We start from the raw sequence: 24053 nt of genomic DNA on the forward strand, positions 1-24053 counted from the left end.
AAACACCTGATAAGCATTGAAAAGAATAGGCAAAGAAGGAGGGAGAGACACAGAAAGCACTGAAAAAGAAGGGTGGAAAGAACAGAAGTGCATTAGAAAGAAGGGAAAGAGTGAAAAAATCAGTGAAGGAAAAGCAAAGCAGGGAAAGCAATGAAAAACAAAGGTGGAAAAGCAAGTGCAAAAGGCAGGAAAAAACAAGCAGGAAAGAAGCAGTGAAAAGCAGTCAGCATAGTGAAGAGCAGTGAAAAGGCAGTGGGACAAAAGAAATAGCCTGAAAACCTGGGAAAAGATTGGAAAAGAACACAACTCAAATCAAGAACGAAAAGTCAAAGCACAGAAAAGAATAACGAAAAGCACCAAAAAGAAGATAAAGGGGGGAAGCTAACAGACCTGAGAGGAAGCCAAATCAGCAACAAGCAGCGAGAGGGAAGGAAAAGCAGGGGAAGGGGATGAAAGACCTGAAAAGTATTGAAAAGAAGAGGGTGGGGGGAGCAAGGCAAACAGGGAAAGCATGGCACGAAAACAAAAGCAGGGAAGACAAGAATGGACAAGGCAGGAAAAACTGTGAAAAGACAGGAAGACAAGCAGCGGGAAAAAGAAATAAGGTGAAAAGCAAAAACAAAGGCTGGAAAGGCAACAGGAAAGTAGGGAAAAGCAGTGGCAACAGCGGGGACAAGACAAACAAAAAGCAGGGAAATGAAAAGCAGGGACAAAATAAAAGGCTGAAAGATGGGAAAAGGAGAGAAGCAAAAGGTGAAAAGCATAGGGAAGTGGGGAGAAGGGTTGCAGTGGAAAGCAGCAAAGGGGATGGGAGTGAGGAGCACTGAGAAGGGATGGGAACCTGGGGGGAAGAAAAGGCCATGCGATGTTACTGTTTCTGAAGAGGGAAATGAACTACAGTTTCTTCTACTGGAAAGGGTACTAAACTGATTTTAGCCAAAGTTACTATGTTTGACTACTACTTCAGACAAAAAGCTCTCATTGTCCCCATGAAAGAACTCAGAACATGACATTTCTGATTTTCAAAGCTCTGGCTCCTGAGATTTCCGGATTTGTCTTCCCAGGTCACTTAGGACACAAACCTTCATACTATCACAATATCAAAGTGACCTCTACGGACACACCTGACCTCAAGGTACTGCCACCATAATGTTTCTACTTGTAGCATGTTCTGTTTACAGAGCAAATGCCCCTTCACCAACACACAGAACAGTACCAACTCTGTGTACTGACGTTACCAGACTGACACCAGATCGCATACAGAGTACAATACAGTGGGTTATTTCAGTATCGAATAAACTTCTGTACAGCATTTTTCTTCAAAGAAATGCTAATTTAGCAAGTGCACAAATAAAGTGATAAAACTTCCTCATACACAAGGCAAAGATTTTATAAAGGCAGGAGGCCAATTCATACACAAAAAAAAAAAAATAATGCATGAGTGCTCTGGCACACGGCAGCAACGAGGAAGAATCCCACTGGTACTAACCTGCGCTACCCCTGCACTGGAAAGACAAGTGAGACTGAAGCTTTGAAAACTAAATTCCCTTAGCTTATTCTTGACTCCAAGATCTCTGGATGGAGTTTCCTTCGTGTGCACATTATGAAAGGGTGTGTTGCCCTGAAAATGCAGAATAGCTCAGAATGTGCCGTGTTGAGGACGAGCCTTTCTGCCTGCTTTAGCTAGAGAGAACTCCACTTCATCATAGAATTGTAAGGGTTGGAAGGGACCTTAAAGACCATCTGGTTCCAACCCCCCTGCCATGGGCAGGGACACCTTCCACCAGACCAGGTTGCTCAAAGCCCCGTCCAACCTGGCCTTGAACACTGCCAGGGAGGGGGCAGCCACAGCTTCTCTGGGCAACCTGTGCCTGTGCCTCACCACCCTCATCATCATCCTCGCAGTCTCAAAACAATTAACTCGATCTACCAACTGCTGGCATTTTATGCTGGGAAGGAGTTGTGAAGTGAGTCCTGAATGATCTACAAGTTGGCAGGAAAATCTGAAGGAAGAGGAAGGCTTTGGAACACGGCAGCAAGTGGTACATGAGAGACCTGTTCCACCGGTGAGGGGCAAGAGAGACCCTGAAGGAGGCAGTCTGGATGGAGAGGTTTTCTGCTTAACATCTTCAGTTACCTTCTTCCAAACAGTCTCAGCTTTTATTTTTTCATGTATCATTTTCCAATCACTAACCAACTACTTGTCTTTTGACAGTCAACATCTATCACATCAATCTTCTTTCCTCACATTTCTCATGGGGAGACTTACAGGAGGTAGATTTGGTTATTAATTATGTATTGACTTTTCCATGCTACTGTTCTTTTTGTTACTCAAAACCATATGGAATGCCTGTAAGATCTGAAGTTTCAAGAAATTCTTAAAATCTCAGCAGGACTCATCTCTGTGATGATCACACAAAACTGGATTTGAGAAGCAATCTTTTTAACTCTTTCCTCAGCTTGTAGCTATTTTTTTTAGGGATCAACCTGTAGATTGCCTCGAAAATTACGTCAAATTTCTTTATATACACATCAAAGTTACCACAGCAATAGGAAAGCTGGAGTCCTTTTTGAAAAACCCAAAAGAAAGCTACCAAGCCAGATCTTCAAAATTATAAGCTACTGCCACACCATCACTTTAAGTAGTGAGAACGGGCTGACACTATGCAGAAAAAATAAATGGACAAAGGCAGTGCGAACATGTTAAGACAAGTGTTTCCTAGTCAAACACACGAACCTTCAACACCCTTTAACAAATAAATGCTTTGAATTAAAATGTTGGTATCGGTTCAAATCATAAACAGCAACATATACACAATTAAAAAAAATATACAATGTTTTAGACTCAAATTGTTTTTCCTAGAAGGAATAAAACTGCTCATCTATCACCCCACTGGCATAACAATGTCATCTCAGAAAGTTTTCGTGACAGACGCTAGAAGGAGGCTGCAACAACGAAGAATCCAAATGGCTAATGTATTCAAGAGAACATCGCATGTATTATAAAAGCATTCATATTGGAGACCAACATGATTCTAGGAGACGCTGCAACACTGCCTTATGGTACACAACAATTCCATGAGATTTGTCTGTTTGCATGCGAAACAATGATGTAAGCAAACTGTCAAAACATTTTTGTAGTTCTTTGTTAACTGAGTATCTTTAAACTAAATTTGACATGTAAGATGCAGTGTTCCAGAAAATGTAATGCCCTTATAACCAAAACATATGCCAAGACATCGTGACAACTGTTGTTCCAGGACGCTGGAGTCTGCAGCAGAGGGAAGCAGAAATTCCTGTTGAAGCTGCTCCTACGGAGTAGTTGGAGACTAAGAGCTGGACTGCACAACTTACCAGAGATGAGAAATACCTCTTGCGAAGACGTACGGGAAAGAGAAATACAAGAAAAGTCCAGTGTACTACACAAGAAGTTTAACTGCATTGCCTTGCTGACCTAAAGCCACATTACATTCTGTTGTCCAAAAAGCACAATCTATGTGTGGATTTCTCAGTATAGGTTCTACTGAAATTCAGACCAAGGATGCATCTGCTCTTTAGACTGATTAGAATTTGGTTTAGAAAGCCAACTCTGGTCCATACACTGCTCCTGAAAAGATTTATGACATTTTACAATAATGGTAGTTCTGTCTTACCAATAAGGATGTTATTAGCCTTCATTTTAAAAAAATAGCTGGCGTTTTTTCTTATTCAGACTAAAAATACTGTGGGTGTTTTCCTTACATGCTAGTTTTCTGTTTGAGATTATCAGCTTTTCACTATGACACTGTTTATCACTATTTAGTTGGGATACTTTTCACTGTTGCTCACTGAGAAAATTGTGAAACACAGAAGTCCTGCTCTGGGAATGAGGACCTAAGGTGGATCCACAATAAAACATCTTCTAGGCTATATAGATCCTGTGCCCTTTCTACTCCACGGCAGCAATTTTTTTTAAGGATGCCTTTGGTCTGTCTTGCTTCCGTTCTCACCCTACTAAACGCATGTAGAAGTTTTAACTGGTGATCACTCACTCAAAAACATATACTACTTGGGGGTTTGTTTTTTTTATTCCTACAGTTCTGAAACTCTATTTATAACATCAGCTGTGGTTTGCCTCTTTCAAGGTCTCACTAAGCTTTGCTTTCAGCCCATTTTAAACTATACATCTCAGCCCTAGTTAGTAAACAAATTAAAATCCCTTCAGCTGCCTACATGCTGACGATCCACTCCATTACTGCGGTTTCTGTCAGTCTGATGTCTCCAGCATATCCTTGTATGGTCTGCTGTCAGAAATCACAGAATCACAGAATCACAGAATAGTAGGGGTTGGAAGGGACCTCTGTGGGTCATCTAGTCCAACCCCCCTGCCGAAGCAGGGTCACCTACAGCAGGCTGCACAGGACCTTGTCCAGGCGGGTCTTGAATATCTCCAGAGAAGGAGACTCCACAACCTCCCTGGGCAGCCTTCTTCAATTCAACCTTTCTGAATTGCAGTAAAACCATCCCAACTTTCATGCCTGCTTTCTTGCGAACTACCAAATTTGACCCAAGTCTTGATAGTCTGGATTCAAATCCACCTTGAAACAAAACACACAGCCACATTCCAGAAATCTCTCACGTTAATTACTGGAATGCAACCTTCTGTGAAAAGCCTATTTTCCACTCAAAATAGATCTGCTAAGCCTTATACAACATGGCCATGAAGTTCTTCATTTAGCTTCCCTCAAATACTTTTCCTAGGACCAAGACCACATTGCTCAGAGAGGTGGTAGATGCCCCAACCCTGGAAACACTCAAGGTCAGGTTGGACAGGACTCTGAGCAACCTGATCTAGTGCTAGATGTCCCTGCTCACTGCAAGGGGGTTGGGCTAGACGACCTTTAAAAGTCCCTTCCAATCAAAACCATTCTACGATTCTACAAAAACTTTTCACAGTCTCTTTTCAATGAAGGTCTGCACAATTCCACTCCAGCTAAGGGTATTTCTCTCCCCTCCCTATGCTATTATTCATATTGGTTAGACTCCCTCCCACACAAAACACCCTTCCAATTCCAACCCTTAACCTCTTCTAAATCTTCTATCCTCACTTTCCCTCTAGAATCTACAAAAGTTGCTTAAAGTGAATTAGATGTTCCCTCTGCCATTCAGCAGAGAAGCCTAAAGCTTAAAATTTTAACTACCACTTCCGTCTGATTTATGAAGTGTATTGCATCCTCGTATCATTCAGGTTCTCAAGGATAGTCACAGTGACCGTCTTGTGATTGTGATGCTCTGTAACATCTAGCATAAAACATAATAAACAACAGAAACTGCAAATCCTCTCAGGTCTAGGCAAAGAATATATATTTTATAGGGCTAGTATGGATAACTGTTGAATAAAAACAAGGCATCTTCATCAATAAGGAAAAAATAGTTCAACTACCATTATGAAGTGGAGAAATAAATACCAGTTGCAAACTTTTCAACATGAGGTTGCTTCTGTAGAACCCCACAAAACCAGGGATATATAACAGAAAACTGCCATTTGTCAAGGTGACTTTCTTTGCTTGACAGATGCAAGATATTGTGCAGTTCTAATATCCATCCTTCTAAGTAAAATACATCACTTGCCAAAGTCATGCTGGATCACATACAAACTATCCTCATGAGATCAACACTCAGCAATAACTCTACTTTGTAGTCTGTTACTTGTGTAATTTTGACTAGAAAGACACTTCCATACTATTCAGAAGTTCCTCATAATGATCTTACTGAAATATATTTGTTCTATAAATCAACACAACATATTCACCACTCTGTGTCAGGAGGTTAGAGTTTTAGATTACCTCCTCATTAAAAAAGGATGTTTCACATGGATTTCAACAGGAATTATCTTCAAAGATATTTAAGATTTTTCAGTTATCAAGAATAAAATATAAGCACATCGATGGTTTAATGAAAATAGCGATGGTAGAGTGAAAAACAATGAAGACAAGTCACATCTATAGGTGAATCCAACCCTTGTGTAAACCAGTCCCGTTCAGACATCATTATACTTACAGGATGGAAGACTACATCCTGGAAGAGCAGCAGTTCTGAAAAGGACTTAGGAATCATGATAGATAATCATCTAAATTTACAATCTTTTAATGCAAATGAGACTGAAAGATTTTAAAAATGCAACCCTTGGAAGTATAAACAAACAAGCGAAGATATAAACTGAAAGGTTCAAGAATGTACCTGCACATACTAGACGCACACAGCAATACTGACATCACTACCGGATGCTGTATGCAGTTCTCATGTTCACGCTTTAGAATGGATTTTAAAACATCTGAAGTTTCAGAAGGGCCGTAAAAGCTTTACAGTTAGAGATTTAAGGAACTCCATCTATATAGGTTATTAAAGTTAACATACTTTTATGTGAATAAAGTGAAATAGTTTAAAACTAGAGTAGTTATTCATTATTCTAATCGGCAGCTAGCTATCTGATGGCCAGCAGCTGTAACTAAACAGTCCTAAACCTGAAGGAGGACTAAGAGTATGGAAAATCAACTAGCTGAATCACTCAAGAGACACGGAAAAATCCTCACACTTGAAGAATCTACATGAAAATCAGCTAACTTTTTCAAAGGTATGTTCTACTGCACCCAAAAGATACGGACTTCATGATGCAGAAATAACTAGATTGAATTCTAGGGATAATGGCATGCCAGTCAGATTATTTCATAACCACGGTCACTTCTGGCCTTAAAATCAGCTAGTCTGTAATAGGTAGAAAGCTGCAGTGCATATAAGAACATTCAAACTAACAGATGATAATATCAAGAACTCAAACTACAAGTACAGTCCATCAGAATCAAGCAGAGCTGTGTTCATACATCAATGATTTGTATACCTTGCTGTTTCAATTAAAAACTCAAAATTATCTGTTATGCCTCCAACTTTTACTTTCATATTTTTAAGTCTGTTTCAATGTATCTGATATTTACATGTTATAGTATAATTATACCTACCATACCATGGCTTGGAGTAGGTTAATTGCATAGGAAGATTTACTATGTTTACATTTTTTCTTAAATTACTCTTTTTTTTAAAAAGCACAGTAAAGAGTCTGAGGACAAATTATTCAACTGTTTATCATACATAAGACTGCATGACTATAATACAAAGGGCTTGTCTTTTCATTTAACGTTACAATATACACAGCAAGTCCGGACTAGATCTTACAATCTGAACACAGGTATTTAACCTTTTCCATGCTGTTTATGTTTACAATGCACAGAAGTCCTGTAACCAAACTGTGTAGTAAAGCACACAAAACTGGACTGTAACATAACACAGTATGCAGAAGCACTGGATTTTATGATTTCCTCTTCATGTAGATATTTTTAACTGCTTTATTTTTTGGTGCTTGCTAAGGTGTGGCAACCCGCGCACACAAAGAATTACCCAGATTTCATATTACCCTTATATTCCTAGACAGCAGTAAGTACTGGATTCCTTTTTATATTGCTAAACTCAGCATCCTGTTTCTAAGGTGACAGCCTTCCAAATCCTGTAAACTCTCTGAATTATGAGGTTAAAGAAAAAAAAAAGAAAAAAAAAACACTTTCATCCACAGGGTTGATGTGTCAATATAAAAGAAATATGGATCATCTGATTAAAAAAAAAAAAAAATCATAATTTACAACAAAAATGGTAATCCCAGGTATTCATTCCCATTTACATGGTAGTCAGCTGCTGCGTTGCCACTCTTAAGTATAAAAAAATTCCACTCCTTAGTCCGAGAAAATTACTTAGCCACATGGAATTGAGCAGTATGAACTCTGAATTTTCTGCTAAATTAACTTTTAGAAGGGCTCACTGGCAGAGGTAGATCACTGCTTCTGTACTACATAATGGGCAAACAATGTTAATCTGGGATGGGCAATCAATTGCCCACCAATTCTTTCAAATCTTTCTCATGGAGCTTTTACTTTTCATATAAATAGATCTCTGAATGGGCCTGTAAATTTTGCAACTGCCATGCTGACTGTGTTATATTAAGGCAGCATTACCCAAAAATTAGGCACCTGTTAAATACAGCCTGCTAACCTCAGGTCTCATGTGAGTGTTTTGCTTTACTCAGACTATTATTTTGGACCTGTTCATGCAATCAAGGTCTTGCCTTCAAGTTTACAATTATGTTAATAAGGAATACAAGAATCAACTGCTGGTTTCATAGCTTCTGGATCTAGTGTCCCTTTTACCTTCAGAAGCCTGAACACATTTATAATGTAACAGATGTTATAGTCTCAAAGTAGATGTCAATCTATTATGTTCAGTACACAGATTGCTGTAAATGTATTGGCTATGAATTCAACAACAGTTCCAGTTTTGTTTAAGCAATAGTACAGCCATAATTTCAACTGACATTTAAAAATGGTCTAGTTACACCTTGTGTCAAAGTGCAGAACTGCTACATTATTGGTTACAGACATCTATGTGCTATAAAAACAGCTTTGGTACAATAAATTATCAAAAAAGAAAATAAATTTTTGTAAAATTCACAGCATAATTGTGAGGCAAAAAAGCAGTCACATAAAATTCTGCATTTTTAAAAATGTTCAGGATGAACAGAAGACGTCTTTGTGCAGAAGTAATGGTGGAGAAACCACGTGCCGAGAAAAAGCAAAAGAAAAAAGTAAAAAGCAGGAAGGGACACAGTTGTAGCTATTTCCATCAAACGCAAACCACTACTCCTGTGACCTTCAACCAATAAGGAAGTCAACTTTATGACACACGCAAAGTGACCTTGCAATACCTTACAATAAGTGGGTCACAAAAGTCTATTTTAAAAGAAAGGCCTCTTGAATTACCCATTCTCTGTGTTTTCAGCATTAAGGACTGTCTGCAAAAGCATGTCCAAAAGTGATTGCATCTGAAATGGTAGGCTCTTCTAACTTAAGAGTCCAAATCCATAAGGCCAAAGGTTATCCCAAAGACCACCACTTAGACCTCCCCAGGACTGGCCAGGACCGACCCGTTGATTGCTTCTCAGTGCACCTCAGTTACGAAACCAGTCATATTTCAATACTAACTGACTGTGGTCTCCAAAATACGAGACCCACAGAATCCCATTACAATTGCTGCTTTGATCCTCAGTAGATTCAGAAAAGGAGAGTTCTGATCACCGCCACTTAGCATGCTTAATGTGCCTTACAAACTCCATTACAACCGTCCCTTTTTACAGCTGAAGAATATATATTTGTGTAATCTGAAGGTCCCTCTTTCTTACAGTACTGCATTTCTGTGCCCATGTTTGTTTGGGGAACTAAAAAAAATATATATATATATTACTCACTCCCCTCCCACCCAAAAACTTCAAAGGGCCTTTTTATAAATCATGTGCAATGCCTTTAAAAAGAAACTAGTTTGCAACTACAACTAACATTTGAACAATAACCCTTGTTGAACGAGACCAAAAAAACCCCTCCCCAAAAAACCGAACTATGACTAGGTTGTGGCAAGTTAAAACGGGGGAAGCAAAAGGTGAACACCACTAAGCTATCCATTAAGGTGGGTCCGGACATGGCTCTTGAAAAAAAAAAAAACCCAACCAAACCCCACCCCCAAAAAAAACCAACAAAAAAAACTTCATTGTCCCTTTGCAATCTTTTCAAGTTTAAAAAAATAGTCAGCTTTGCCCTCCTGTAGCGGTTCAGTGAGTTTATCTCCTTCTGATTCAAGCAGCTTTGCACTTTGTTTTTGGAAAAACACCACTTCTATAAAAACACACAAGAAACAAACTTAGTTTCAGTTTAGTCACGAGCTAGCCACAGGACTTTGCTGAACACAAACTCCTGTCATGGGAGACTCTTCTCTATCAATCCCTTGCCTCATTGCAAGGTGTCCTTCAGTCATGTAATGAGCAGGACCTGTATTAGCAGAAAACTGGTACGTTGGATGTCCAGCTATGCCAGTTTCTTGGCGCGGATTAGAGTAGACTGTTAAATTCATGTCCATAGCTCCATTTTGTCCAAAGTCCAAGGTATTAGCAGCCACTGGGCGGTTCTGATAGGCCTGATTGCCTTGGTTACCAGTAGAGGAGGAAGATGTAGAGGAAGAAGTAGTTGAGGAAGACAGGGATGTCATGGAGTGGTGACTGTGGCCCACCTCCATAGAATCCTGGGTGGAGGAGCTGTTTGTTGGAGAATTGTAGACCCTTGGCCTGGTCCGGCTACCCAAGGCTTGCTGTCCATGGTGGTGGTGGTGGTGGTGATGGTGGTGGTGGTGGTGAGAGCTATTTCCATGATGGTGATGTAATGCGTTCTGTTGTTGAGGGGTTACATGGAAGGTGGTTTCTTGAACTGGATGGTTTTCAACAGTGACCTGTGTCGGAGCTTCAGTGGCTGTCCAACCAATTGGAGGAGGAAACTGTTGTCGAACCTATGTTATTAAGCAAAATAAAAATTAAAATGCTTAAGCAAATCTGTCCATTTGCAACATATGCGAGAGGCTAAATTTTTAAGGTGTATGTTAACTTTTAAAAAAGTTAATCAAACCTTGCAGTTGCAAAATTATTCTAGAAATGTAAGCATGTAGTCAAGAAGTGTTTCTAATATACATTCCTAAACATGCTTTCAGAAAAACAAGTTCACATTCTGGATACTTTTTTCAAACAGTTTAAGTAACTCCAATATGTGACCTTACTGTCAAAATTACAGAAGCAGCTTTACATAATAGTTGCAAAACCACATAATAGTTGTACAACACCAAGAACAATAAGGCCCTGATCTCTGACTCAGACCTCTGCATTCACTTAGCATACAAAGCTAAATTGATATGTTGTAGTTCCTATTTTGAACAGTGTCAACATCATTAGAAGAGTACTACCCACTCCTCTGGAAGAATACAGCTGAGGAAAAATTACTGAAATGGCAAGATCTAGCTAAACACTGATTTGTTGCACAAATTACATTGTCTACTTGGGAGAAAAAGTTTGTTTTCTGTCAGCTGCAAAGAAGCACATATGATCTTCTTTTGTTTTCTTGTGAGTGTAACGCTTGGAAGCTATTACTTTACATCTGTAAAGGCGATTCTACATTTGTAAAACTGATGAACAGAAATGACAAATCACTATCACATTTCAGTTTTACTCTTCCAGGAATAAAACAAGCTAACATACACTAATTAATATTTTTATCTGTTCTTTAATAAAACAGAAGTATCACTGAATTATTTGTAGTTAATAAATGAGTTGTTGCTTCTTTCCAAGAAGTACCGAATAAACACTAATTCCACCAACGATCATGTTGGTGAAGTACCTGAACACCATAAAATGGAAGTAAGAACTCCAGCAGAAGTCCACTGAAGTACAAGCTCGTTCTTCACTGGGTTGGAAAATGCATAGTTCTGTGTACCCATATGCCCTGTGTAAGATGAAGCACTGACAGCTCCACCTGACCTATTGCTACTGATTCAAAACCTTCACCTCTGCAAAATCTATGGCAATTTTTACAGCTGCCTGCAGTACTTTTGCCTAAGTGACTGACCTAACATACACAGGACTATACAAGAGCTAGGGGTAAAAAATAAACCAAATCTGATGGCTAGTTCTATGTCTGCACCACTCCTGACATGAAAGTGTTAATTAGTTTTAGGGATTTATCAGAAAATTTGTATAAATCAAATGGACCAAAACTCTACACTTAAGCATACCTGTGGGCTGTGTGTTTCACAGTCCATAGCTTGAACAGCAGCAGTGAAATGTCCACCACTATGCCGATGCTGGTGTGTGGGGTCTGACCGTGCCCTTCCACTGTTGCTTGTTCCGGAAGACCCACCTATAAAATTGGAACATGCACAATAATTAGAGACACAAAATTTACAGTAAGCTGTAAAACAATGACAGCATGAAGATATTTAAACTGCTTCAAGGTAAAAATACAAGACGTATGATAAGCACGCACATTTTTGTTCATTTACTTTTAACTTTTTGTTGGAGCAGTTACCTGTTCCAGCTGATTAGAATAATTATTTTGACGGGTATGATTTGACATATTTATTTTTTAACAATAAAAATGAGATTACATTTATCTGGGAAAGATTCCTTTGATGTGATTAAGAAATACAATTTTGTTATCTGTTAATGAGAAAAAACTTACCTGAGCTTGAAGATGTACTAGAGGTGGTTCCTGAAGACTGTGACTGCTCCATGGCAGGACTCGTAGACACACTATTACTTGTGTTTGTACCTTCGTCTGCTGTTTTCTTAAAGAAACTATGCTGCAGGGCATAATAAGGTTGAATTCGTGTCTTAGGGTCATAATCAAGCATCCTTAAGATGAGGTCTTTGAACTTCAAGTAGTCAGCTACAGTATGACCCGATTCCCCAGCACGACGTCCACCTGGTCCTCCTGTTTCAACTCCTAGTATATTGTGAAGTTTACGAGTTCCGGGTGGTTTGTATTCCTGTTGGGAATATAGAAATTGCTTGAAACCAAGTTATATAGTAAGCCTTGCATGTGCATAATTTATACAGCCTGTAAAAGTAAGTCAGTCAAACAAAATTAAGAAACTATTCAACAATACAGAAAGTGTTATTTAATCAACCTGTCTTACAACATGGAACAATAATAAACAACAATAAAACTACATTTTCAGTAAGGCAAGACTTTAAGCAAAGTAACATCTCACCACTTTTTTTTTTTTTTTTTTTTTTAAAGAGACAGTCCATATACTCATCCTAGTTACGTAACTTACCCTTTTTCCATCTTTGGTCTTCTTCAAGTTCCAAGTGCCATCTGGCAACTTCTCAAAGAACTTTCTTGCTTTTGGTGCTTGGTCAAGGATGTGGGTAGGTGGTATCCCCAGAACTTCCACTATTTTATTCATCTGATCCACCTGTTCCAAACAAAGAATATTTGTGCAGAACACGTGACAGACAGCTGAGCAATGTGACAGAGTGATACTCTATAGTCACGTGGGAAACAAATGTTAACTACTCAGACAAGTTGTAAATCAACTGTGAGTTTAAGAAAAATCCAATCTGTACAAAAAAAAAAATCAGTGAAAAAGGACTAAGGGGGCACAAAGAAACAGGAAATTATTAATAGGCAATTTAGAACTCTGACAAAAGACATTGCTGTCATTCACGTTTACTCATTTTAGAATTGCTAGAATTCCCTAATTTATGCATTACCACTAAACAGATGAAAGTCATGATGAGAATGAATAAGAACAAAAAAAATCAAATTATTTGTACTGTAATATAGCTACATACCTCATTTGCCCCACTAAAAAGAGGCTCTCCAGTGTGCATCTCAACTAAAATACACCCAAGTGACCACATATCAATTGCAAGATCATAAGGCATTCCCAGTAGCACCTCTGGTGATCGATAAAAACGACTCTGGATATATTGGTATATCTGAAATAAAAGCATCCAAAGATAATACACAGCATCCAAAGAGCACTATTATGATTCTGTACTACAAAACAGAACCACAATGAAATACATGATTAGTGTAGGGAAAGCCAATGTCTCAGTGATACTAAAAAGTATCCATACATTACATTTATAAAAATATGTAAATGATTACTCTTAAGAAAATATTAGCATTCACACTCTCTCCCCAAAAAATACTGCTTTCAGTACTGTATTCAATATTCTGACCTCCTCTTCTCAAACTTACTATGTGAAAAAGCAACTAGGTGCTACTGGCCAGTCCCTACTCCTCAAAGAGAATTGGGGGATGTCTGTTAAAGTTAGTCCATGAAATTTCTTAATTCTTCTCAGACAGTGACCCCATCTGGAGTATTACTAGTCATACTCATGAAGCTTCATCTCTTTTGCAAACGTTGCATGTTTTAGAGAGGTTTTTTGGTTGGTTTGCTTGAGTTTTTTAACACCCATCTTTCTCCAAGCAAAAAGATATCATTCACAAATTTATAGATAAAACTGCCACAGGTACACTAAAATCTAACTTCTATCTATAAAAGTCTTCCTTACCTCTCTTGCTAACAGGTTTTTTTTCAGTGCAAACAACTAAAGCAAAGGTACCCTGAATGGAAGTGGTCACTTGCTCAGTCAAATATTATTCTTTCAACTAGGAAAGAGTCTATTTGTACTAGACTATAAGGTGCAAACTGAACAGTATATCCCGGTAACTTTTCAGTGAGCAAATTGTCAGCACAAATCAAACACTCGAGGAGTATGATTCAAAGCTCTTCCTAAAGAAAACAGGCTTTAGCATCCAAGGAGAATTATTTATGACCTTAATATATTAATATTGTATATATTTTAACATTTCTTAAAGCAAATATAGAGCTAATTGGCTATGCTGGATAAACTATGCTCAGCAGATTCTAATAGTTCACTATTGCACTCATCTTCAAAGTACATGAACAACAGGACACAGTTACAAATTTCTGGACAACTATTTAGTTGTACAGATCTATCCTAATCTGAAGAACCATCAACAGAAAACAATCTGGTCCTTTGTCCTGGAAATATTCTGCACATATGCATCTTTACTTATAGTAATACCACCACTAAACTCAATTCAGTCTTTCCACAGTTGCTGAAGTGTTTCTAAAAATGGGCTAGTTACACCCAGTATCTTTAAGAGCCAGCTACTGCACTGTCTCGACCCTTAAATCTCTTCTTCCCTCAAGGCACACTAAATGGAGGATATGCTAAAGTGAAAGGAGTAATACATACGGAGTAAGAAAATAATAAAAGAGTATTTTATTTAACAGCACTGCAGACTTCTACAATCAAGTGCTGATGCGCTCTGCATTAACATAGCATAAAAACATAACCAAGGAGAAAACAAAGATGGAACGTTTATCACTATGGCAAAAGTTTATCTACTATGGCACTAAAATTCGTATTTAAAGCTCCTACAGACTGTTGATGTCTAACTCTCTACGTAAAAGTTAGTTACTATCTCATTTAAGTCATCATTAATAAAGCTTGAATTGGCTATGTAGGTATTATGACTTAAAAATAGTAAATTTTTCATATGTATCCAACAGTAGCATAATTAGAATTCTTACTAATACTCACCCTCTGTCCAAGCTGACACGAACTGCCAAAATCAACAATCTTGATAGCGCTTCGTTTGGGGTTACAGAGCAGGATATTCTCAGGTTTTAGGTCACAGTGAATGATACTAAGTTCAGGAGTCGCCAGAAAAAGCAGTGCAGTGCACATTTGCTGTGCAAATTTTCGTGTCAGGTTCAACGAGACACCTCTGAAGTTGGTGTTCCGCAACAGATCATACAGATTGTAGGACAGCATTTCAAAGACTAAGCAGAGATGGTTTCGGAACATGAAGTGGCGTTTCAAATGCACTTTAAAAAGGGGAAGAAAATAATTAACACCCTGTGTGGTAAGTCTTAAATACTAATTACAACACAATGCTTAAGTATTTTACCCACAGGTCAGCTTCCTACATATTGATTAATATAATAATACAGCGTTATTTTTTTTTTCCCCAGATCTCTGGTTATTTACAGAATATTGCTGCCATGCCTAGGGTACAGGGGGACATTTTACACATCTGCAGTGTCCTCAAGTGTACCTCAGTAAAGCTACATTAACTAAAACATGATTTAAAAGATAGAAGAGATATTTTTGTCGAAATAAGCTATCACTCCCCTATTAGCAAAGGCAAAACACATTTGTGGGTAAATAAAAATAGCAACAAAAAAGACAGGAAGTGCAAGCTGTGCGTAACGCAACTTTAGTCACAATTATGATCTTTTTCAGGGGAGAGTTCATATTTCCACACTCCTAAAGCTCAAATTGTCTTGAAGTCCAAGCAGATTGGAAAAAGTGCACACAGAGTGGCATTCTCAACAGTAAAGCGGGTATCACACTTTAAACTGTATTCTTTATTAGGAATTTCCCTTACATTTACAGGGAAAATATCTGACTGTCAGATTCATTTAAAATATACTAAGGCATCACTGCAATTTATAAGCCGTGACTTCAATTGATTACTTCAATTAATAAAAGTGATCAATATCACAAAGGCGTTATATTCATTTCAATCAGGTATAATCTCAGTTTCCGACAGCAACCAATCCCGTCCAAATCCAATCAATTTTTTTCACTAAATAGGTGAAAAATTCACCACATTAATCTGTTTAGAGGCAAGCAAGTCAATTATTCAGATTGGTTGCCACAAGTAAAAGAAAACTGAAATAAGAAAAGCACTTCAGCCCTCAAATAAAAAGCAACATTCTCCTTTTTGTCATAACAAAACCTTGAAGCAATACTAGCACAATGAGAATTCAGACTTTCAATTATGGTCATTACTTCATGTCCTATGGATTTGTTTTTTCCCCATCCATTATCATACGTCAGTTCTTCAGTGTCCCTTACAACTTACCTGTAACAATACCATTTTCTGCCACCCAGATGTCAGGTCCTGCAATACATCATTGCCTAGGCTTTTCATATTTTCTCATCTTTGCCATATTTCCACAATCCTCCCACTATGAAAGGACCAGCATCCTTTCATGTCTTTCTGGTCTTCCTACACTTGATTCCAATTCCTCCCCACACCACCTAAGCTTGATGGACCTGCCAACCTGGCAAGAACCACCACTTACTCCAACCCACTTGTAACTACCAGTGTGCTACTGGCCAGCTAGTGCGCCACTTGCAACCACCATACAACTCAAATAGTCTGGATAAAAGCTGAACTTGCCACATCTTTCCTTCAGTGAAGACATGACCATTTGAACATTTCTCCTCCACTCTGCCACTAATTTTCACAAAACTTGAAGACCTTAATGCATTCTTACACTTGTGTTAGATCTGCAGAAGACCAGTCAGAAGGTTTGAAAGTACTAGAGGAGATCTGACAGAAGCATAAGCAGTAAAAATTTATGTCCTTAAAAATCAGGCTACAGTATTTAACCACATTTTCCCTGAAGTCTACATTTTACATCACACAGTATATTGTAATACTAGCAATGCTTTCAGCCTTATTCAGCTATTCTCAGCATCATGTCTCTGAAAGCCTATGTGAGGGTGAAACGTCCACATGGCCTTCAGACAACTTACTTTTTGCATTAATATGCAGAAAGTTTCAATTAAGTCTTGTCGCAAAAGCATGCTCATAAGCAGCTGCTCCTATACTTATAAATATTTTTCACTGAAGTGTCTAGAGATCTCAGTTTTCCACGGTCAGTTTTTTCACAGCACGCAAAATAAGGTATTAATTCAAAACATTATCTATTTGGGTTTTTTAATCATTTACTCATGTTGTCATGTGCATTCATCTCATGCTGAGGTACGCAACAACTTTTTTTACCTCAGTCTTCCCTGGCAACCTCTCTCTTTGCCCCTCCAGAGTTGATGGACCACAAGACGTGGCCAGGACGGTAAAGCCCCACCCACTGTAAGGGAAGATCACCTGAACATACATAAATCAATGGGACCTGATGAGATGCTTCCCAGAGTTCTGAGGGAATTGCCTGATGTCGTTGCCAAGCCACTCTCCATGATATTTGAAAGATCATGGCAGTCAGACAAAGTCCCTGGTGACTGAAAGAAGGGAAACTGCACCCGTTTTTAGAAAGGGTGGGAAGGAGGACCCTGGGAACTACCAACCTGTCAGCCTCACCTCTGTGCCTGGGAAGATCATGGAACAGGTCCTCCTAGAAGCTATGCTAAAGCACGTGGAAGACAGGGAAGTGATTTGAGACAGCCAGTGTGGCTTCACCAAGGGCAAGCCCTGCCTGACCAGCCTAGTGGCTTTCTACGATGGAGTGACTGCATGAGTGTACACGGGAAGAGCTACGGATGTGATCTATCTGGACTTCTGTAAAGCCTTCGACATGGTCCCTCACAACATCCTTCTCTCTAAATTGGAGAAATATGGATTTGATGGGTGGACTGTTCAGTGGCTAAGGAATTCATTGGAAGGTCGCAGCCAGAGGGTAGTGGTCAACAGGTCAATGTCCATATGGACACCGGTGACAACTGGTGTCCCTCAGGGGTCCGTTCTGGGACCAGTGCTGTTTAATATTTTCATCAATAACATAGACAGCAAGATTTGAGTGCACCCTCAGCAAGTATGCAGATGACACCAAGCTGAGTGGTGCAGCTGACACACCAGAAGGACGGAATGTTATCCACAGAGACCTGGACAAGCTTGAAAAGTGGGCCTGTGTGAACCTCATGAGGTTCAACAAGGCCAAGTACAAGGTCCTGCACCTGGGTCAGGGCAACCCTTGCTACCAACACAGGCTGGGGAATGAGGGGATTGAGAGCAGCCTTTGCTGAGCAGGACTTGGGGGTACTGGTGGACAAAAAGCTGGACATGAGCCACCAATGTGCACTTGCAGCCCAGAAGGCCAACCGTATCCTGGGCTGCATCAAGAGAAGCACAGCGAGCAGGTCGAGGGTGGTCATTCTGCCCCTCTGCTCTGCTCTACTGAGACCCCACCTGGAGTTCTGGGTCCAGCTCTGGAGCCCTCAGCACAAGAAGGACATGGACCTGTTGGAACAGGTCCAGAGGAGGGCCACAAAGATGATCCGAGGGCTGGAGCACCTCTGCTGTGAAGAAAGGCTGAGAGAGTTGGGGCTGTTCCACGTGGAGAAGAGAAGGCTCCAGAGACACCTTATTGTGGCCTTCCAGTACCTGAAGGGGGCCCACAGGAGAGATGGGGAAAATCTTTTTAGCAAGGCCTGTTGTGACAGAACAAGGAGCAATGGCTTTAAACTAAGGGAGGGCAGATTTAGACTGGATATAAGGAAGAAATTTTTCACCATGAGGGTGGTGAAATACTGGAATGGGTTGCCCAGAGAGGCGGCAGACCTCCCATCCCTGGAAACATTCAAGATCAGGTTGGACGGGCCTCTGAGCAACCTCATCTAGTTGAAGATGTCCCTGTTCATTGCAGGGGGGTTGGGCTAGATGGCCTCTAAAGGTCCCTTTCAACCCAAAGCATTCTATGATTCTATGATTAAATACTGTGCTAAACAAAAGAGGAACTATTCTAATATACACTAATAGATTTGGAAATCAACTTGAAACAAGCCTAAAACAAGCCTAAAATCACCTGTATAAGCAAAGGCAGTATATAGTATTTCTCTGCTGTTCAAAATTATCAGAAATTATTTTTTTTCCCTTTTTTTTGTTTCAGCGCTGCTCTCTATAAAAAGCCATCCTGTCTTAAGTCACAGAGGGACATTATATGACATTTTGGTCCATTTCATTGTACCTGATGTTACAGACAGACTGTCTAAAAATTTAAAATTCCAAGAGCTTCTTTGATGATCTCTATAGTGTCTTTGCTTGCTGCGTATTAGTCTGAAACTGGTCATGTCCTTAACACTGCTCAAACATCTTATTGACACAGTACGCTGTGAAGTTTAGGTTTTGTTTTATGTAAATATGTTGTTAGTAAATTTAAGTTAAAAGTATCTTCAACACATTTACACTGAATACATAAAATGTATTCTAAACATAATGTTCTATAAAACCAGTTGAAGTGTAACTGAATACTCAGCAGTTTATTTAATACCATTGTATATTAACCTTATTTCAAAGGTTTCTTTCTAAACTACAGAAAGAAAAATTAGTAATCCAATATGTATACACAAATCAGAAAAGCACAGCAGTTAGTATTTCAGCTTCTACAAACTAAAGGATGCTGAAAATCAGTTTTATATTCCTTAATCACTTTTTCACACTTCTCCACCTCTCTTCACAACATGCTGTTGCTTTCCTTCCATCATCTTTTTGCCCAGTTCTCCACTCCAAAGGATAGACAGGATTTAATAAACTTTTTTATACAAGCTGACTTAATTTCATCATTATAAAGTGCAAGCAGCATTATAATAAGTCAAGGGAACAGCATTCCAATCTACAGGAACCATCAAAATTATTAGCTTTAAAATATTTTCTAAGCTATAAAGGGGCAAGTCTTTACATTTACACAAGTCTTATCTCAATTTTGTTATACAAAATCTAGAGCTTTTTAAACACGCACTATCTAAAAATAATGAATAAGCTGTCCATAAAACTACTATATGATGTTGGTTTACGTTACATATACATGCTCTTATCCACGACAGTTCTGAGATAATTTAAGATACATTAGTGAAAAAGATGCAAACTACCACAGATCACAGCTTCTGTAGAAAAGCCAGTCCATGGCAACTTCTTCAGGTGTCCATATCATTAACTGGAATAAGAAAATTCTACAAAAGATCTCAACACTACAAAGTGAGAAGGCTGTTATTCCAAATAGTTTTATATATTATTCTTCTGGATCTGGTCCTGTTGCAAAGCAAACTGGAAAATTTGCACTAAATAATATTAGTAAGTTGAAAAGTTGTATTGCTATTTTCATTTCTTTAGCACCAGAAGCATCCATACATAGCAAGATCTAAAATATTCCTAATTTGATAAAATAAAAATGAAGAATAACTATTCAGATACCTATATAGTACTTCATCTCAGTGTCATGTTTGTTCATAAGCTCAAGCAGTCGCACTTCAATCTGGGCTTGGTTTAAGAAAGCCTTCTTGTTTTTGATTATTTTGATAGCCACCCACTCCTGTTCCACTCGATCATAAGCCTTTACAACCTGAAAGAGCAAAGTCATATACGTCAGTAGAATCTCTAGAGTTTTCAAAACACAGCAAAACTCACTTTCTAAACTTTCTTCACTTTCTGAATTCAGAGAAAACATTTTAGAACTTTTGTTCTTTCCAGTGGATTTTATTTTCTTAAATTTCTTCTCTGACTTAATACTACAATAAAGCCACAATAGATCATGTGGTGCTTATTACAGCAATGTCACAAAACAGAACCGAGGCTCCACTGAGCTTCACTGAGGCTTCACTAAGGCAAGCATTATAGTCAAATGCCATATCAAATCATCAAAAACAATACTGTCAAGCGATTGGCAAAATCTGAGAAAAACTACCAAGAACAACAAAAGAAAAGCTCCATACTCCTTCCAGCCTCTTTCTCAAGCCTCGGCTACAAACAGTCAAAACAAACGTTACTAACTAACATTAACATTTGTAATAGGTAATCCCTAGCACTAGACAATCGTTTTAATTTAAAAACCCAAGACAAACAGCTGAAAACGTGAACTGATAGCAAAAAGGCTGAGGATTTGCCCACTGCAAAATGCTTTACCAGATCTACATACTGAAGTCTATTCAAATGTTATCCGTGGTAACAAGAAATAGCACACAAAATACTTGAGCAGTCTTGAGCAGGCACCCAGTACAACAGGATTAAGAAAAAAGAGTTTAATTTCAAAATCAAACAGGAATACCACTTCAAATGAAATACATGTTACGATTCACGTGAATTACAGGTTGCTAAGCTGATACACATTACCTGTCCAAAGGATCCTTTGCCTATTAAAGAGTCAATTTCATAACGATCCATCCACTTCTCCCCATTTTTTACAATATAGTCATAGTTGTCATCATCATAGCCATCATTGTAAACCTTTCTCTCCTTTTTGTGACTGGAATCATCTCCTTGGCCCTGCTGATGCCGCCGTTTTTTTTTTGCATAGTAAACCTAAACATGAAAAGTATATTGCTTAAGAGCACTTTTTAGAACATCAGTTCAATAAAGAATATAATGAGCTTTTATAATCATCATATCTAACCCTATCATCTTTAAAATGCAACTTCTACTATTGGAAAAACAATCAATCCTCTCCTGCTATCACTGTATTTGAAATCAAGTCATTTTACCAAAGCAAAGTCTTGATGAGCAATTTTAAAAACTCAGAAAGCAGATCTAAATAAATGTACTAATAACACTGATCCCTAGATTTCACAGGTGCAAAAATAAAAGACACATCACAGTACACTATACACAAAGCAGAATTAAAAATGGTAAGTAGCCTGGAAACAAGACTTATCAGTTGTTCTTTCCATAAAACTGGAGAAGAAGAATTCCAAGCAAGTCAGTAGTCACTGCAGAAATTCCTTCACATTCCCTACAGTTGCCAAAGAGTTAGAAACTACCTGATGCTTTCCTATATTAACCATATAATTTTTACATTTTACATTTGCCAATAGTATTTAATTAAATAATTTAGGGAAAACACTTTACTACTTTCCTTAAGTGTCCTTAGACACATTCATAAAGGTTTATAGCATGAGCTAAAAGAGTGTTTGTGTCATTTGTATTTCCTAATCATGCAACAGAAAAGCTCCACCTTTATTTATAAAACAACAGAAAATAAATTCCAGGATAAAAAATTTCCTATGTGCTGGACAGCAAGCAGGACCACGACATCAGTGATCTCAAATGAGATGTGAACAACAGAGAGAAAGCTTGATTTTTCTTATCTCTTCACCAGGTAATTCACAGAAAATATACTTAGCAATGTATCATACACCAAAACTTCACATCAACACACATTATAAAGACAGCTAGAGCCATTACCTCATTAATATGCTTGTATGTTTTGATCAAATCCACGGAGAGTTTCCTCAATGGAGCTGTGGCTGGATCACGGAAAGTCTGGGGCATCCGCCTCTGTAATACAACCATATCATAACTTACAAAAAAAAGCTAGGACCTTAACGATATAATTACTACACCAAATAACGATATAATTACTACACCAAATCGCGACATTCCTCGCAGAAATCAGTTATTTTACTGCAACATTTTTTTCTGTAAGCTGGTATTAAAAAAAAAACAAACACAAGAATCAAAAGAAATTAACACTTAAGTTACTTTTTAATATATTTAATCAACAACAACAACAAAAAAAATCCCAACATTCCTATCTCTTCCCATTATGCCTAACAGCTTTAATCCCAGTACAGTTTTTCCCTCATTTAAAAATACAGCTGCTTTGACAACAGACATTCTGCTTACTTTACTCCTCTACCTCATGACTGATACATGAACTGTAACCAATTTAATGTATAGCTGCCTTAAAATTACAAATGGAAGTTAACAGTAATAACTACTGGAGAACCGTAGCAGTTTGCCACATTTAAACTGTATTAAATTCCAAATAAAAAACCCTCAGATCTACCATGCTTTGCAATATCCAGGGCTAAATCTAAATCCTAAAGAAAATCTAAAGAAACATAAAGCATGCACATGACGACCATACCTACTTTCAAAGTTTTAAAATAACGTCCCTGACAAGGTAGTTATGCTCCTCACTTGCGTTTCCTAAAATTGACTACATTTAATACAAAACCATCTTCAACAGCAGGCCATTTTTTAAATCGGTTTCCTGAAGAAACAAGACTTCCATGTGCTAAAATTACTCAGTGCCTCTTTTTTCCTTTGCACACATACACCATGATGTAAATTCTGGATCTACCAATCCACTTCTATTCTTCCTTAAGATCTGTTTGGAATCTGAGAAGATAAAGTTCCTGAAAAGATACAGTTCCAAGTGGCAAGCTGGAGGTGAGTAGTATCCCCAGCAAAGAGAAGGCAGGAAGAACTGAGTCACAAACCATTTCAGTTGGTTAAAGCTGACTGCCTGCTCCGCAGACACTTAACAGCACAACTGTACCATCAGACAAGCTCTGGTATCTCTGTCTCACCCAGTGAGAGTGTCAGATGGGGAGCTAGGAGAAAGAGTTGTAAGGTTCGGGTGACTGGTCCCCTAGCCTGCCTCTCTATCCCCTCTCTTCCCAATGACAGAAAACCACAGGGCAACTGCAAGCAATTCCATCAGAGAAAAGCTTGTTTCATGTATGTTAAAGCTTCTCCTCTACCTCCTTACTCCTTATTAAGAGGGTTAGGTGACCAAGTGCCACCACACTCAGCCTTGAAACTCTCATCTGCCACTATCTCATCTCATGCCATCAAATATGCTCATGCTCATAACTCTCTTCACTTCCAAGTGCTTAATCTCATCATCTGCTGCCTCCTATTACAGCTAAACCGATATGCAGCCTCCTGCAGAGCTGAGGAAGGAGCATAAGCCGTCAACAAAAATAATGAAACTGATTTTTGTATCAGTATTGCTGAACTAATCAACAAACTGGAAAAGTGTAACTGCCTCTCCATCTTTTATGGTATTAGTGCATACTTATAAGGGTCACTGTG

The 24053-nt window shown here is 38.5% G+C and overlaps 1 protein-coding gene across 5 annotated transcripts in view; it reads right to left on the reverse strand.

Annotated features, from left to right (window-relative positions):
- Window positions 1-2957: 2957 nt before the first annotated feature.
- Window positions 2958-24053, reverse strand: part of DYRK1A (dual specificity tyrosine phosphorylation regulated kinase 1A) — a 95594-nt gene continuing 74498 nt past the window's right edge. For all 5 annotated transcript variants that reach the window (XM_075432014.1, XM_075432008.1, XM_075432019.1 and 2 more), the window contains 9 exons: window positions 22416-22508; window positions 21348-21536; window positions 20433-20580; window positions 15035-15321; window positions 13247-13393; window positions 12727-12867; window positions 12129-12435; window positions 11683-11807; window positions 2958-10410 (listed from right to left, as the gene is read on the reverse strand). In XM_075432014.1, coding sequence (XP_075288129.1) covers window positions 9787-10410; window positions 11683-11807; window positions 12129-12435; window positions 12727-12867; window positions 13247-13393; window positions 15035-15321; window positions 20433-20580; window positions 21348-21536; window positions 22416-22508 — 2061 coding nt within the window. In that variant the 3' untranslated portion in view covers window positions 2958-9786. The remainder of the gene's footprint in view (window positions 10411-11682; window positions 11808-12128; window positions 12436-12726; window positions 12868-13246; window positions 13394-15034; window positions 15322-20432; window positions 20581-21347; window positions 21537-22415; window positions 22509-24053) is intronic.

Source organism: Opisthocomus hoazin, chromosome 1, assembly GCF_030867145.1.
Source record: "Opisthocomus hoazin isolate bOpiHoa1 chromosome 1, bOpiHoa1.hap1, whole genome shotgun sequence".
NCBI classification, from domain to species: domain Eukaryota; kingdom Metazoa; phylum Chordata; class Aves; order Opisthocomiformes; family Opisthocomidae; genus Opisthocomus; species Opisthocomus hoazin.